At 34.1% G+C, this 17011-nt stretch overlaps 1 protein-coding gene and 1 long non-coding RNA gene across 4 annotated transcripts in view; one reads left to right on the plus strand and one right to left on the minus strand.

Moving 5' to 3' along the window:
• Nucleotides 1-304: 304 nt before the first annotated feature.
• Nucleotides 305-1916, minus strand: LOC140669914 (bifunctional methylenetetrahydrofolate dehydrogenase/cyclohydrolase, mitochondrial-like). The gene is made up of 4 exons (XM_072900123.1): nt 1797-1916; nt 1503-1687; nt 1047-1415; nt 305-833 (listed from the first exon to the last, which is right to left on the minus strand). Coding segments are annotated over exons 1-4 (948 nt in total). The 5' UTR covers nt 1799-1916; the 3' UTR covers nt 305-441.
• A 188-nt stretch (nt 1917-2104) lies between these two features.
• The window catches only part of LOC140669918 (uncharacterized), a 39450-nt gene continuing 24543 nt past the window's right edge, over nt 2105-17011 (plus strand). The window contains exons 1-2 of one of the 3 annotated variants that reach the window (XR_012047428.1): nt 2105-2163; nt 6964-7216. This is a non-coding gene — a long non-coding RNA (uncharacterized lncRNA). Of the gene's footprint in view, nt 2164-6398; nt 6637-6963; nt 7217-17011 lie in introns of those variants that run through there. The other 2 variants (XR_012047427.1, XR_012047426.1) reach the window with 2 other exon arrangements.

Consider the following 17011-nt stretch of genomic DNA (forward strand, 5'->3'; position numbering starts at 1 on the left):
CGTTTATTTATATATTTATTATTAATACATTGTTCATTGACATATATATGTACATATATATATATATATATATATATATATATATATATATATATGTATATACATTTTTAATTATTAATTTTTATATAACACAAAGTTTCTTACACATTTATTTCTATATATATTATTATTAATACTAATATAATAGAAGGCATTTATCCATAACAATTATGTTTGAAAACTATATATAAAATTAGCAAAAAAACATGTAAAAAGAAGGATAGATTTCTTTAATACTTTTTTTTTTTTTTTTTTTAATTCAGCTATTGTATATAGTGTGTTTCTGTTTCTTGATAATACTGTATAAATTGACCGATAAAACGGCTTTCCATAATTTTGCAAGAATAATACTACAGAATACAAGAATCGTCAAATAAACAACCTATAACAAATTACACTGTATCAATTTACAAATGCCTTGTTATCCTCCGAACGATCGGACTCCTTCGCGTCCTTCTGATTTCTCATAGCTGCCGCGACTGTGTTTTTCATTAACATCGTCACCGTCATGGGACCCACGCCACCGGGGACTGGTGTAATATGTCCAGCAACTTCCTTTACACCTTCGTAATCCACATCTCCTACCAGGCGATACTCGCCGTCTGCCGTCTCTATTCTGTTGATTCCCACGTCAATCACGCAAGCGCCCGGTTTTATCATTTCCTTGGTGATCAAGCCGGGAACTCCAGCCGCCACCACTACTAGATCCGCCAGCTTCGTATACTTTTCTAGTTCTGTGTGAGGTGTGTTAATATGGCAGATTGTCGTTGTCATGTCCAAGGCACCTGTTTCACCTAAAAATAGAATATATGATTAGTTTGAAAAAATAAAAAAAAAAAAAAGAAAGAATCAAACTCATGTTATTTGACAGTATATAAATAGTAAGATCGAAATTTATATAAGTTTTTCTATAAAGAAGAAAGATATATTAAATTACATTGTCGCTAGTTACTGATACGATTCTACTTTAGTGGGACATTACAACTTTGCTATCAAATTAATATTACCTTTGCCATCTGCGTGAAGTAATAACGCAATAGGTAGTCCTACATGTTTCGATCTACCAACAACCACAGCATTTTTTCCAAATGTCTCGATTTTGCTTCTAAGTACTAATTCTTTGACAGCCAGGGGGGTGGCTGGTATAATACTACTCTTGTCCAGTGTCAAATTGCCAAGATTCACTAAATTGAACCCATCTACATCTTTTTCAGGAATTATTGCTTGGCACACTTCTTTGTCATTCATTCCTTTTGGCAATGGTAATTGTACTAGTACGCCATCAACGGATGGGTCTTTATTAAGATTATCAATTTCCGCAAGAAGTTCCGCTTGTGTTATGTCTTCTCCCAAATGAATAGTGTAACTCTCAATTCCTGATTATTGATAAATAAAATATTAGTATAGATAAATTTGAGAATAAAAAAACCTTTATTGTTTGTTGAAATAAAAAATATATTTACCTACTATCTTTGCAGCTGCCAATATTCCATCACTATATGCTCCGCTAGCTGGGTGATTTCCAACTAAGATTACTACTAATTTTGGTCTTTTTTTCCCAGCATTTACACAAGTATCTATAATAGTTTTTAATTCCTCTTGAATCTCATCTGCTATTTTTGACCCATTTATTATCGCAGCTTCTTGCCTGTACATAAAAAATTTAGCATTATTTTATATATTAGTCTACAGTTTGTATTCATAATACAATTAATAAATTTTTATTCTTGTCAAGATTATAGTATTAAATGTTATACATTTTTTAAGATAATACGAGTGTCGTTCGGACAAACTAAATTCACTTATAATCTAGTAATCTAGCGACTTTATCATTTTCGGCTCTCTCGCGTACTTATATCTCAATGGGAATAACAGGGTCACACAGACATTATCCGTCAGCCAATAAGAGTATTTTTGAGAAAATAATTTTGATAGTGGCTTAAAGATGGAGCCAGAAATCCATTTTCGTGTGCACAAATGTTTTACGTCACCGCTAGATGGAGCTGGATGATCCATCAATCAGAGCGCGCTCACACTTCACACTTTATGTGTATTTGAAAAAGAAAAAAAAAGTACGGCAAACAAGTGGTTTGATATATCAGATACACCAGAACGTTTAAAATGGTATGTAAATATAAAATAATTTATTTATCCATTTTTATTTGACTGAAGAGAGATATTTTACAAGAAATTTCATAAAAAATTGCTGTCATTTTGCATATCGTTAGTCGCACCAATTAATTTTCATTTATGAATAATAAGGTTATGTGTTGTAAAATTTATTCCTAACAAATTTATTTTCATTCTAAATAATGTATGTCTTGTTAATAAATCGTATTATCTATTAATATTTAAGATAATTATGTGATGAAATGATGAGACACGTTTTCTAATCAGGTTTCAGGAACTATTTTTATAACATATATCAAGCGACGCTCTGTTTAAGATAACTATGTGATAAAGAGAAAGAGAGACATTCTCTGTTCTTTTCTCTGTTTTTTTCAGATTTAGAAACTATATATATTAAATGATAAAATTGTTTAGTGTAAAAGTATTTTCTGTTTTTTTAAATAAATTCTCGATAATAATACATCTGATTATATCCTATCACTAACTTGAATATCGGATAAAAAAGATGCAAACGAAATAATGTGTTAGACGTTACACAGAAAGATTACATAAAATTATTGGCAACTTTGGCGTCCAGGAAAGAGGCGCGCGTCTCAACGACGAAATAATATCACGAACTAGGAACTGTATTAAGAACATGAAATATGACTGAACGTACTCTCTCCTAGCGTGCCGGCCGTATTATTACGCCAATCCATCGTGTCGTAACTACTGTAACGTGGCCTACATAGTAAATATTAAACGTATTGTTCGATTATACGCTCGCACATTGTGAAACTTGACGGATATGCTGCGTTATATTCAATTTAGAAGCGAGAGATAGGGAAAGAGAGTCTAAAAAGAATCATTAATTTATAAAATTATTTTGTATTATAATTTTATATATTATACACATTTTTTCATTATATTTATTTATTGTATCATATATATTATTAATATATTAATATATTATATAAAAAAAATTGTATAATATAAAAAAAAAATTATGAGAAAATAGAAAAATCTTACTAAAAATATTTATTACAATATTATTAACAAGAAGAGAGAGAGAGAGAGAGAGAGAGAGAGAGAGAGAGAGAGAGAGAGAGACAGTATTGGTGGAAAATTCCACATGATGGAATTTTATAACGATGCATTATTATCACTGCTTTGTTCGAAAATAACAATCTGTCGCGATTATTATGCCAAGTATGTGGGTAAGTGTGGGATACACGAAAATTTCCAGTAGATCCCTACGATATGGCCAAATATTTAGTTGATCGTAAGGGTTGGCGTGCATAGGACGCATACTTTCCGCGATATTATAAGCCGAGCTTGAGCTTGTACGACGTGCAACCATTGATCAAATAGTTGGTCTCAGTTGCTTGCGACTTCCCCCCCCCCCCTCTCCCCCGCCTCAAGTACTGGTATGTGTGAATGCACGTTTGTTGCTAAATCTTGCTGTCAAAATTTTGCTTTGCCTGTAAATCGATTGCAATATATGCAACAGACTGAAATACCTAACGTTGCGATGGGAAATATCCGGTTATAGTTCCAATGACGCGGAAAAATATGTCAAGCAATATATATTTTCAAAAAGAATATCTCTTATATATTTATGATTGTATTTTTATATTAAATCTTTGTATAGAGCTTAAAAGAAATTTAGTTCTTCTACAGGGCTTCTTTCTCTGTCTGTTTGTGTTTGAAATATATCCAATTTATATAATATAACATAACATTCTCTGGATACATTATATATTAAATGATGATACATAATTTTTATTATTACATTTATTACATAATATATTAAATAATAATCTTACTTTAGTAATAATAATTTTATATTTTTTATTCTCTCTTTCTCTCTTTCTCTTTAAATAAATACTATAATTTGTTTTATTTTAATACTATAACATTACTTTACCACTTTCAAATATGTGTAATAAACTGCGATCTCAATGTTGAAATTAAATTCGCGAGCACAAATTCTTAAAACATAAAGTTTTAACGCACGTATACGTCATAAAGGTATAATATAAATTATAAAAGGTATGCTGTCTCTCTCTCTCTCTCTCTCTCTCTCTCCTTTTCTCTCGCAAATATCTGGTTTTATATATTCTTTTAAGAGGGAAGGAGAAAGATACAACTATGTCACGCAGCTCAGCTATTTTAGTCGGCGGTGATTAATTCCGGCGAGTTCTTTTCCGGCGTGTGTCCATGCGCCGCTTGAATTTCCTAAATTCACGAGCTGGTTTTCAGCCTGAAACTCAGAATTCCTCGGCACTCGACATTTTAACAATTCGGTCCCCTCGTCATAACTGCAACACAAGTATGATAATTATGCGTCTTTCCTTTAGCACCGTCATTTCCTGTGTCAGGACTCCTTTGATTTTCCTTTGTATTTAGAGCATCATTTTCTCACCATCATTTTTTCACAATAAATTTGATGCATTATCCGTTTTTCTTTACCAACAGAATCACTTTTGATATTAGATAGAGAACAGTTTTGTACAATTATTACAGATATTTATTATATTACCAAATCAATAATTGACGTCAGTATAGGTCACGAGTGATTACACAAAGATTAATTAGACATTGTTACGTAAAGCTCATATTTTATTTGCATTTAGACAGTACTCGATATTTATGATAAATATTCATAAATATGTGTACTATTTATTTTTTTTAAACATATAAATATTTTATATATATTTTATGTACATTAAATGAAAAAAAAAATCATAAAAATTGTATTTGACATATTACTAAAATATAGATTAAATATTTTATGTAATTTTATAGTAAAAAATTAATATTTGTAATAATATTTTGGAAATGTTTCTCAAATATTTGCTGGCATATTTATAATCTTATAAATCTTTATAGTCTGTTCAATCTAAGATTACAAAAATATTTATGAAATATTTTGATAAATATTCAAATAATCATTATAAATATTTCGCAAATATTTTATAAATATGGTGTGCTGTCTGGGATTATTATACATATATTATAAGCACAAAACTGTAAAGTTTTTATAAAATCTCTTTCGCAAAGAGAAATCAAGCAAGAAATAAATAAATATCCACTCTCGATATTTCGTACTGCGATCAGAGAACCGTGTGCGGACTGCATTATGCAAAAAATTATGCGCCCCCGTTGAATGAATAAATATGTATTCCTGTCTCGTATACGCACTACACCCCTCGCCCTTTGTCCTTTACCCTTCGCCCAGTAAGCTTCGCGACAGCGCTCATACATAATTTATCGTCCGTAGAATCTGCGCGCTCTCTCAGCGATAAAACGTTTACTATAATCGGTATACATTGTTATCGCTATCGACGCAGCAGGCGGGACTTGCGTAAACGTGCCTTCTAAATTTGTCTCTCTTGTCCGAGTCTTGTATTTTTATCATATTCTTCAATCTCGACGAATATGTGGTTGTTATCTATTTTCGCTTTTTCACAAATAGATCTGCTTAAAATTGGCTAAAGATATAGACGTAATTGAAATATATCCGAGTAGAAAAAATATCTCGGGAAAAACTAATTACGAGTTATTGCCTATTAAATGCAAATAATGTACTGAACCACTGTGTGTGGCCAATTTTTACAATTTTGAATTTAGTAGACAATAACTAGGTTTATGATTATAGGTAAAAAATTGTTTAGATAAAATTCTATTTAAATTACTACCTATTAATTAGTACAGATAGATAATTTTTTTATAATTTTTTTGTTTTAACTAATATCTGTAATAAGGCAATTTTATAAATATTTTTATTTATTTAAAAATGTAATAATTTGTTGACAAATATTATATTTTTTTTCTAGAAAAATTTGGATTTTTCTAAAAACTTTTTAGAAAAAAAAAATTAATCGAAAGCTAATTAATAATTGCTTAAATTTTTATCGTTTAATTATTGAAACAAAAGCCGATGACTAAGATGTAAACAGTATTACTATTAAAAATTAATTAGTAATTAATAAAATATTTGCCTGGTTTCATTCTCTACTGGCTAGTTATTTTTTATTTGAATAACAATACTTAATATTAATTACACTGTTATTTTGTTATCAGCGTAGCAATAACTGCCGCTAACGTTATCTTTATATTTTTATCGTAGACATATCTAGAGAGTTTTGATAAAGCCGGAAAAAAACATCATGTAAATGTGAATGAATTTGTTGAGAATATCGGCTGTAACGAAAAGTTGTGACGTAAAACTGTTCACTCTGATTTATATAAACAACAGAAATGTCGACAGACGGTTGACGTCAGTAGGTCACAAATCAGCTTGTCGCGAGTCAATTTTTGCAATGGATATTTGTTCGCACACACCGATGACAGCATTGATATGGTGGTTATTTTGATTGAAATTGTGCGTGACCATTACAGCATCGTTGCAACACTCGCAGCACGATTGCTGTCACTTTTTATTAATGCCAAGTCATTAACTCGATAACGTCAATATTTAATTATGCAAGTATCCGTTTATAATCGCAAATGAACATTTTTCAAAACCCATATAATGAAAACAATATTTTAATAATTGATCTAAACCTTTAGATATATAATACATAACATGTACTCTCTTATATAAAATTATATTATCTTTTATATTATCTTATATGCGTAGCCTCTCGAAAATCTTTCTCCGCAACTATAACGCGCACGTCACAATTTGACATTATTTCCAATTTCTCGTACGCATATTTAATGAGGCGACGGCTTATTACAAAATTCCATTGGCCATTGATTGCCACTTGCAGTGCGTCCGTAGTTAATTAACCTTTTAATTTAATGCAGGTGGCAACGGCGGCGGGCGCGTAAATTCTGCGATTTCTCATCGGGAATGTCGGACGAATGTGTTTCGATTCTCGTGGAAATCTGGATTTGCGGCCGACGATTTCCATCAGAATCTGGACCGGCGGCTGACCACATTTGCGGTATTACTACTTGCCGAAAACACGGACATTCTCCGAATCTTGAATACCTGTTACCAAGAAGATATGTATGCATGCGAAATATATATCATCCGAAACATTACACGACTGTTAAGGTATGAAATATTCATTTTATTTATACAGAAATGTAACACTGTTCGACCTTTTGCCTTTTACGCGGGTCTGTTTTGTGCGCTCAAAAGTGCGAAGAATTTGGTGTTTTGAATTAATTTCAAGCTAAATTTAATTCAACTTTGAGCGAGTAACACATACAGCGGGAAAAGGGAGTTACAATCAAATTAATGTTTAAACAAATATAAATAGACGCAGCATACATTTTACAAAATTTATCCCTCATCTTTTTTCAATAAAAAGTTTGATGTGCTATTCTATTGTAGCAGTTACATGACATCGATGTAACCGTACGTACATTGTGGACGTAGTTCAAGTATAAGGAAAACAATATGCCATGTTTCAATGGTAAATAAAAATATGTAAAACAGAACGCGGATGATATACACGCATATATAGTCGGCTATGCTAGAATAAATACAATTTTGTTGCACAAATTCGAATACGCAAGCTATCTGTCGCGCTTTCGTTGATTTGACTAAAATATGTCGTGCATGATCAATGTACTTTTTTGCAAATAAGTGATATACAGAGTGGACTCGCAATCATGATATACACAAATAGATGCTGAAAAAAAAAAAATAGATAAAAGTCTACATTTTTTTATTATTTTATCTTGGCGGATCGGTATATATCATATTTACATTAAAGTTCTCTTCATTATTTATACACGATATTTGAATATATATATATATATATATATATATATATATATATATATATACTATGAATATTACGCTTTCTTACGTCTATTTCTATCGTAATCAAAATAAAATATTTTATACTTAACTGTTTTGCCCCGAAATGTTAGCTTGCAATTTAAGGTTTTGAAAAATAAAAGATCTCTTTTTAGACATTGCACTATTTTTTGCAATAAATGCGTTCATTTTGAGACGCTGATTTTCTTAAAATTGTAATAAAGTCGGAACAGAAAAAATGCAGATTTATACTGGCTCTTTATCCTTCGCATTAAGAAATCATTATTCTAATACGACGCTTTACCCGGTCACTAAATCCGCGCTGCTCGTCGCGAATGTAATAATTAAAATATTATTTTGCGAGAAAAAAAAAAAAAAAGGGAGGAAAATGGAGCGATAAGCGTAACGAGCCCATCATCGACATAAAAGCGTTTCCATTTAATTACAATCGATCGCAGCAGGGATCGCCTTCGGCATCGGCTCCGAGAGGGGGGAAGGGGAAGCGGTTTTATCGGCGGTCAGCCACGGTGGTTCGTACATCGGCGTTAAAACCACCACTCAAATTTGCAGAACTTTTTATCTGTCTCACTCGCGTTTCGATCCCTCCTCTTTTCAAAGAGACTTAAAATTTCAGAGACCTCTTCCCCCCCCCCTCCCCCCTCCTTTCTCTCTCTTTCCTATCTTTTCCTTCTTTCGTATATTCTCTTCTTCGTCTTCGTCTTCTCTTTCTTTCATGTCATTTGATTGAGAGATTTTTTTTTCCTGTTTGAGAATTTTTCGGTAAAGGTTCTCCGCATGATCTTCGCGAGAAGGCAACCAACAGAATATGTTTGATCTACTTGATGCGAATGCCTTTAACAGCTCTTTCGATTCTTCCTCTTTTCAAGTATCCGATCCGACTTTTCCTCGTTATTTCGGATTTCGATCTTTCGCCGACATTCTTTTTTCCTTTCATTCCCTTCCCGTCTCGCGATTTACTTTTACGCTTCGTCGCATAGTTGTAAACGTAAATGGTTGCTTCAATCTTCAGTTCTTCAGAGACTACCGGGGAGCACACGGGATTCAATTTTACTTGATAAGAAGGATTCTTAATCGCGTAAAAGTTTGGTAAGATTAATGGACACGGCTGAAGAAAACCATATCTTTCTGGATCCATATCTGGTAAAAAAATAAAAAAATAAAAATTTTCTGCTTTAAAATGTGTTTGCAAAATAATAAATCGCGATAATATAAAGAGAGGATAATTAAAATTATATAGAATTCCGCGTTATTTGTCTACCTCGCGGTTGCGCTTTATCCGTTCCTCGCAGCTTCTTCGCGTGCGCTCGTTTGTCATTTTTTGAGCAAAGTTCATTGCTTCCCGGACCATCGGACGTGAGCTATAAAAAATGTAAGAAAAAGAGGGAAGAAGGAACACGAGGGTAAGAAGAAGGTGGGAGAGAAACACTTTGAAGCTGGAGCGAAACTTTGGAGCTGGCGTTATTGATGTCTTCGGTAGACGTGTGCAAGCGTGAGAAAAGGGCTAGATGGGGGGAGGGGGAGGGCGAGGGGGGAGAAGTAGGGTCGGTCGGAGGGGTAATCCTGAGAGCAGCCTGAAAGGCTAAATGAGAAATACTTTCCGATCGGGTAGCAGTAGCAGTAGCAGCAGCAGCCCCCCCCCCCCCACCCCCCAAGACCTCGCCGGTGAGGCTTAAGACTTCATATAACGCCTCTGATCCTCGACATTTTAACCCAGCGTTGAGATTTCGACGCTTTTATTACGTAACTGCCGATTCTCTTCCCGTTCAAATCGATCGAACTTTCGTTTCTATATTTTTTTGCACACAAATGTGAAGGTAATATCAAAAGATGTTTTAAAAATATATATATATATATATATATATGTGTGTGTGTGTGTGTGTGTGTGTGTATCAGGTTTTCAAATTTCAAATTTAATAATATCAAGTCTGTATAAAAGAGGACGAGAGAAAAGGAGAGAGAGAGAGAGGGAGACTTTAACTAGTATCCGTATACTTTTTTCCACGCGACTACTTAATGTTAATCGGTTTCGTAAAATTTTCCATGCGTCTCTCGCAGTTTTAAATCTCAGTAGCCACCCATGGATAATCGAGGGGATAAGGGTGAGAGAGAAAAAAGCGGGGCGAAAAAATTAATTACGGGCATATAACGGGCTGTAACGATATAACGGGTCGGTGTACCGCGCTACACGAGGGGGGCGTTCTGTCGGCAGTAATAGTAAATTAGGCAATAAATAATCATGTTTAAGTGGCAACGTAATTTCAGCTCTGGTAGTCTTACGGCCACCATTAAGGCCATTATTGCGAATCTCTTAATTTGCGAAAAACACTGCCTTCTCGCAGTGGAGGAGAAGGGTTGAAAGAGGGAGGCAGAGCGCTCTCGAGGGGTGCTAAATGAAGCGCCGCGAGGTTGAAACTGTTCGCCGCATGTGTCGGGGTATCATTCATTCTAACCAACCGGCTCTTGACCTCCTTTCGCCGGATTATTATCGCTCTCGCTTTTCTTTCTCTCGCGCGTACTGTGCTTTCCCCTTATCTTTCTCTCGGTCATTGCTATAAACAACTCTGACAGTTAATAGTCATTCATCGCGCCCTCTTCAAGCGTTAGCTTGAATAACAAGATTATTTGTCTAAAATCGATGCCTTCATTATCTCTTTACAACAACTATATAAGATATTAATTCATTTTTTAATTAATAAACAATTAAAAGTCTAAAATTTAAAGATTTATAATAATCAATTAATAAAACATTATTTTTTTTTTTAGTATTTAATTTTAGCAGAAAAAAATTTCAATTTGCAATATGAACGTGAATATAACGCAAGGTTGCTCGACGGAATTGGCATTCGATCAAATTTTGGTTTCAAGGAATTATAAATTCTGTTATTGATGAAAAAATTGCCAAAGTTTGGCAGATTTCTCTGAAATTATCCTACGCGCAGTATCTTACTTTTATTTTCATATGTTAATACGAAATTACTGAAGCAAACAGACAAGGCAGCCCCTGCTTTAAGTTTGTCTTGTTCTTCTCCCTAAAAGGCGGATATACACTAAGACTCCCCGGGAATACGAAATTTTCAAAGTTGCTTCCCGTTCCAGTCAATGTCTTAAGTCTTACTCCGCTTTGGGTACAGTTCACGTTCTCCGCGGCATAATTTTACATCTTTAGACCTGAATATTTAAACGTAAGTCTGCCATCGCGTTTGAGGATTCGCAGGCGTAGAGATTCGCTGGGGCTGCGCGCGTAACTTTTACACGATGTTCTATTGTATAAGAATATACCTGAAGATTTCGCGCAGTAGCAACGCCGCGATGTTACGTAAAACACGTGCTGCATTCTTCCACAATAGCGATTCATAGCGCCCTTTTAGTGTGAAGAATAAAGAAACAAAGGTTTTTTTTTTTTTTTTTTTCTTTTTTTTTTCGACAACTAGACGACAACGCTTAGGCAAACGCTGTAAAATTTTTGTTGAATTTTTCAAAATTTTCACTCAAGACTCACATATTTAACACTAGTTTTCAATATTTAATAATTAAATATTTTAAATTTAATATAATTTGTTAATATTTAAATAGAATATTAAAATAGAATCACACACGTGCAGAATTTTGAATTAGAAATCAGAATTTTCTTTTAACAAATCTTATACATTTGCCAAAATATTTAATTTAAAACCGTGAAACTTATTGAAAAACAAGTTATTTTTGAAAAAATATTATAATCTGAAATATTCGAAATTTCCAATTCCATTAAATCTGAGACACGTCGTATGTAAATATGTTTATATGATACATTTATCAAAATAAAATCAAAGAATTTTAAATTAGAAATTAGAATTTTAATTTAAAACTTATACATTTATTATATATTGTCAAAATATTCCTATTAAAAAGTGCATTGGTAAAATCGATTATATCGAAGTTTTTGTCATCGTTTTTTTCGATGCTGATTGGTTCTCTCCATCTCGAGTAATTATTTATCTTAATTTATCAAAATAGTTTAATTTAAAAACAAGAAAGTTATAAAAAAAACAACAGTTGAACAAATTATTTTGAAGTAAAGTTAATGCATCTTCTATAAATTTCTATAAATCAAAAACACTTTATATAAATATTAGCTAAAGAACACAAGAACGGAGCTTTTTCTTGTTTATTTCAGTACGTATTTCCTTCGAATTATAGGGTCCTATCTACAATCTTAAGATTATTTTAAATTCATGCGTATTTTGATATTATCTGTCACAGTTTGTCCGCGTAATGCTTTTCCTCTTACGCCCCTCATCCCTCTCCTTTGACGCCTCTCGCCCCGCTGCCAGGGCCGCTAACAACGCAAGCTGTTAATTATGATTAATCATGTCTCGGAAATTAAAGCGATTAATCTTCCTGTTGTTACCGGCTCCGGCTGGAGCGCGCCTGTGCTATGTCCAGCGCTTCTGTTTTCCCTGTGAAAGTGGTGGGGTGGTTCTCCCAATTAGTTGGACCGCTAATTGGCCCCTTAAGACTTACGACGGTTCACGTACGTCAGATAAGCCGCTCGTTACGGTGTAACGACATGTAAGTTACATCGTATTACTATTATATTTGCGTTTTCGTGCAAGAAACTTTTCCCGACTTCCCGACAATTCCAATAAATGATCATGAGATGCATATGTCATGTCATACATTTTTTATCTTCTGAAAAAGCGATAAATACTATTCCGACAAATTACAAAAGTGCTTAATAAGAAAAAATAATGAAATACCAGACATAAAGTGACATAGGAATGGACGCGCGTCACTTGTGCGCTTTTGTCGTTGCATCGAGGGTGAGCTAATTGAGCGAAACTCATGAATAGGCTCGATAACCGGTCACCCTCAACCCTTGGGAAGCGCTGCGTTATCGAACATCGTTTAAAAGTATTCGCGTTGCAAAAAGAAAAAAAAAAAAAAAAAAAAAAGAAAACGAAGGATCATATACGCATTTTTCGATATTACAGATCGAAAGAAACCGGAAGCTTTATTTCGTCTCTACAACTCATTTCAGTTTCCGGATTAACCTCTCGGCAACCTAGCGCATTTTGTACCATCTTTTCCCCGCTCTTCGTTCAATCTCCCGCCGAGAAGAGATAGAGGTACGAACAAAGGATTCCGACACGATGGTGACTAGTGGTATAAAAAGTACGAACTATATCGCAAATAAATAACCGATAGAGAATGGTCGGCAGACGTTAGTTTCTAAGTGCGAAATATAGGAGCGCACGATAGAGAGGGCATAAGAAGGACTTGTTGGGTTGGGGGCTTGAAATGAATGCGCGGTGCACGAAATGGGGCGGTTGTCGGTGAATAGAAGTGTCGGTGGTGGAAGCAGAGACAGAGAAAAGAGGGAGGGAGAGGGGAATACAGGTCCGAGAGCGTGAAAATGCGGGGGCGGCAACCCCTTGTAAAAGAAAAATATATAAACTCGAAAGCCCGATAAAGTCAGTGCCTGCTGTTACAACAAGCTCCTCATCATCCCCCCCCCCCTCCCTCGTCTCCCCGGCCGCCCCTCTCTCTCTCTCTCTCTCTCTCTCTCTTTCTTTTACGTTTAACGACACCTCTTTGTCTCGTTCGACCCTCCGTTTTCTCGGCAAAATATCAGTAACTTTAGACACTTGAAGAATTTGTGAGTAATAATTAAATACAATAATTAAAAGTAGAATAGTTATAAAATATTAATGCAACAATAATAAGACATGATTATAAATCAAATTATATATCGATAATATACGATAAAACTCCATCGTTTCTTTGATTTTTTTTTTTTTTTTTTTTTTGCAATTCCAAAAGTCATTGTACATAAATGCGACTTTAACGAAATAATGATGAATAAATAGCGTTAAAATAACTTAATGCCAGAGAGCACGTAACGTTTAATGACGATTTAATGAGTGGAAATACTTATCTCTGTTTCGAGCGAGACGGTCATTTCGTGGCCAATGTAATGACTTTAAACCTCTTCTCCGTGTCCAACCGTACAGTTGTAACTTTGTTTACACAACCCACTTACCACACGACGCCTTACTGACACCAGTTTAGGAAAGCCGGCACGCTGGGTGCTAAATGTCGCGTAAATGTTTTGCGCCGATGTTATGACACCGGTTTACGCTAAATCTGTCGGAGAACACGCTAAGCCTTAAGGACAACTTTCGTGTTGCACGTAATACTCCGACAAAATTTGTGTTGTCGTTGCTGATGTGGCGCGTACGATTGCAGGGAAAACAGGCGGTTTCTCAATACCAAGTCACGCTCACTGTTGCCTTGTCATCGTTTTACCTTGCAAAGGATTTGCGTGTAGAATGGCCGATGAGAGAAAGTAAAACGTGTAGATGACAGGTTGGACAGCAGAGATGGTGTTGCAAAGGCTAGATGTAAAATAATAATCGCTAAATCGTTAAAAACAATCGAGTACGTGAGAGTATTATCGTCTGTTGCAATCGTTTTGTCGAAAATCTGGGCGGGAAATGTATTTACCGCAACGAGACGATGCCTGTTTGTCGTGACAAAGTCGTTCAATCAGACGCCGTCTTCAGGGCCGAGAAGGTAGAAGGAGGCGAGAAACGTTGGCGAGAAGCGGTTCCGAGAGGATCGACAGCGTCAACTCGCAAGAATGGCGACGGTAAAGCGATGGTGTACAAACTCCGGGAGAGGCTGCCGATAAAGTCCACGGACTACAACCCTCGGTTACGCTCTCACTTCGTTTGCCGCGTATATTCTTTCGGATCTTTTTTTTTTTTTCTTTCTCTCTCTCTCTGTCTCTCTTACCCCCACACACACTTCACCCTTCTTATCTCACTCGTTTTGTTCGGGTTTTTCCTTTGAGAATTGTACTAGAAGCTGCTTTTCCAACCGAGTCACGTGCAAATGACAGCGTATACAGAGTGTTTCAGAATAATCTCGAAATATCTTTTAGAGTTATTAAAGGAATTTCAATCTCAGGGTATCTGCTCTCTGAAAAAACATGGAAAACCTGAAATTCTCAGAGACTTCTCTCGTAGAAAAATCAGAGAATTTTCATGAAATTTTATTGAGACTCGGAGAATTTTTAAAAAATTCTCTCTCTCTCTCTCTCTTTTTAATCTTTAATATATTCCTTTGATCTGGAATTTGAAACAAAAATACTCTGAAAGATCAGGAAATTTTTTTACAAGATTTGAATAGACATCCTATTAATAGTGATTTTCAGATATAAAGAATGAATGATATATCTGAAGAATCTTTGTTTTTAAAAATTTAACATAATCGTAACGTGAACTAAATACATACATTGAATTTCAAAAGTCATTTGCGTTTATTTATTCGCAATTGCAAATCCTCAATTTATAAAACTCTCTTGCGTAAAATATAAAGATTTCTTATATTCATTTTCTATTTTAAATTTGATTATAGGAATTTTCTTTATAATTCTACAAAATATTGTACTTTATTGTCTGTATTACTCCAACAATAAGGTATTCAATATATATGCGAATTCAAAGAAACACGTTCAGCAAACATTCACCAACGCATGTACACGTCCCTTCGCACAGAATGTTTTTTTTTTCTTTAATAATAGATGAAGGGAAACAAAAAAGTTGGTCAGGAAGACTACGCGGCTATTCAAGTAGTAACACTTTTCCAATGGTCAGCCGTAGCGACTTTAATTCTCATCATATCGCCGCGTAGTATAGATACGTAGCAATTCGCATTATCGATAAAAATCATTACGTTTAGTTTTAGCCTGTAACAGCATTTTAAGAAATATGCTTGCACATGTGTGTGGGAGACACGGAAAATTTCAGAAATATTAAATTACTCTCTTTCTCTTTTTTATGAAAATTGTTTCGTAGAGTTTAGCGAGATTGATTTGCGAAATGCATTTAGAGATTTTCGAGACGCAGATAAAGTCATTAAATCGTAGAGAGCGGGAGTACGGCTAGTCCATTAATTTTAGCGAAACAATGTAGCAATAACAATGGGGAGCGTTGCAATCGGGCGCGAGAGATCTCTCACTTGAAGCGTATCTTCTATTACGCAATGTAGCGTTAATCCGCGAAATTGCTCTCGTCACTACGGAAATTTATAAGTTTTAAACGCTTCCACTTCCTACTCGACAAATGATTGACTACCGTGTGTGTTTTGATCAAAATTGATTTTTCTTTTATCAAAGCTATAGGCGCTCGGAGAGGGGGAAGTGGGGGAGGGGGAGGGGGTATAACAGAATCTTTTATTATTATTATTATTATTATTTTTTTTTTTTAATTCTTAACATAAACATGTATTGTATTTTTCCGTCGATATTATAACGTTTTGCTACACGTAAATTATAGCCGAGATTGAAGTTTATTATTGATACTATTACTAATAAATAATAATACTAATGAATCGTAATCCTCGATTGCAATATGTTTCCGGAGTGTAATGTACCTTTTCATTGCGTATTAATTTGTGTACGGTAGAAACAGTTGTATGTGTGCGTCCTTTAGAACGCGTTAATTAATCTCTTATTAATAATTGTATTTAGCAGAAAGTGTCTCCACATTTGAAAGACAAATGATGTAATCCGTCCTTGCAAACTGTTTCATATTTGGACCGTTTCATTACGTCTTGATTATATACGATTAGTCGTTTATAACTTGCAAGTTCTATCAGTAATAATTTAACGTTTGCAGAGAGAATATGTGTTTGATATATACCTACATATATATTTAATATAAAACATTACAACATCTATAAATTATAATAACTAATGGTCTCTCGTAATTCTATTCTAAATATATAAAATTTTAATTTTACATATTTTACATTCTAAACAAATAAATTATTTAATTTTAATTTTAAATTTTTAACTTAAAAAAAAAAAAAAAAAAAAAAAAAAAAAAAAATCTGTTAATGAAATAAAACTCGGAAATTCCTCGAAACATAAATTATATAAAGCTATAAATAAATTGGCGGTGAGAAATGTGTATTGTTTCTCGAATGTAATAATACATTGAACTCTGGAAAAGAAGTGGGAGAAATTTTTGCCAAGTGTGGAAATATCGTCCGCGCACGTCGATTCGCGGCAAG

The sequence above is a fragment of the Anoplolepis gracilipes genome, chromosome 10, assembly GCF_047496725.1.
Source record: "Anoplolepis gracilipes chromosome 10, ASM4749672v1, whole genome shotgun sequence".
Classification (NCBI taxonomy): domain Eukaryota; kingdom Metazoa; phylum Arthropoda; class Insecta; order Hymenoptera; family Formicidae; genus Anoplolepis; species Anoplolepis gracilipes.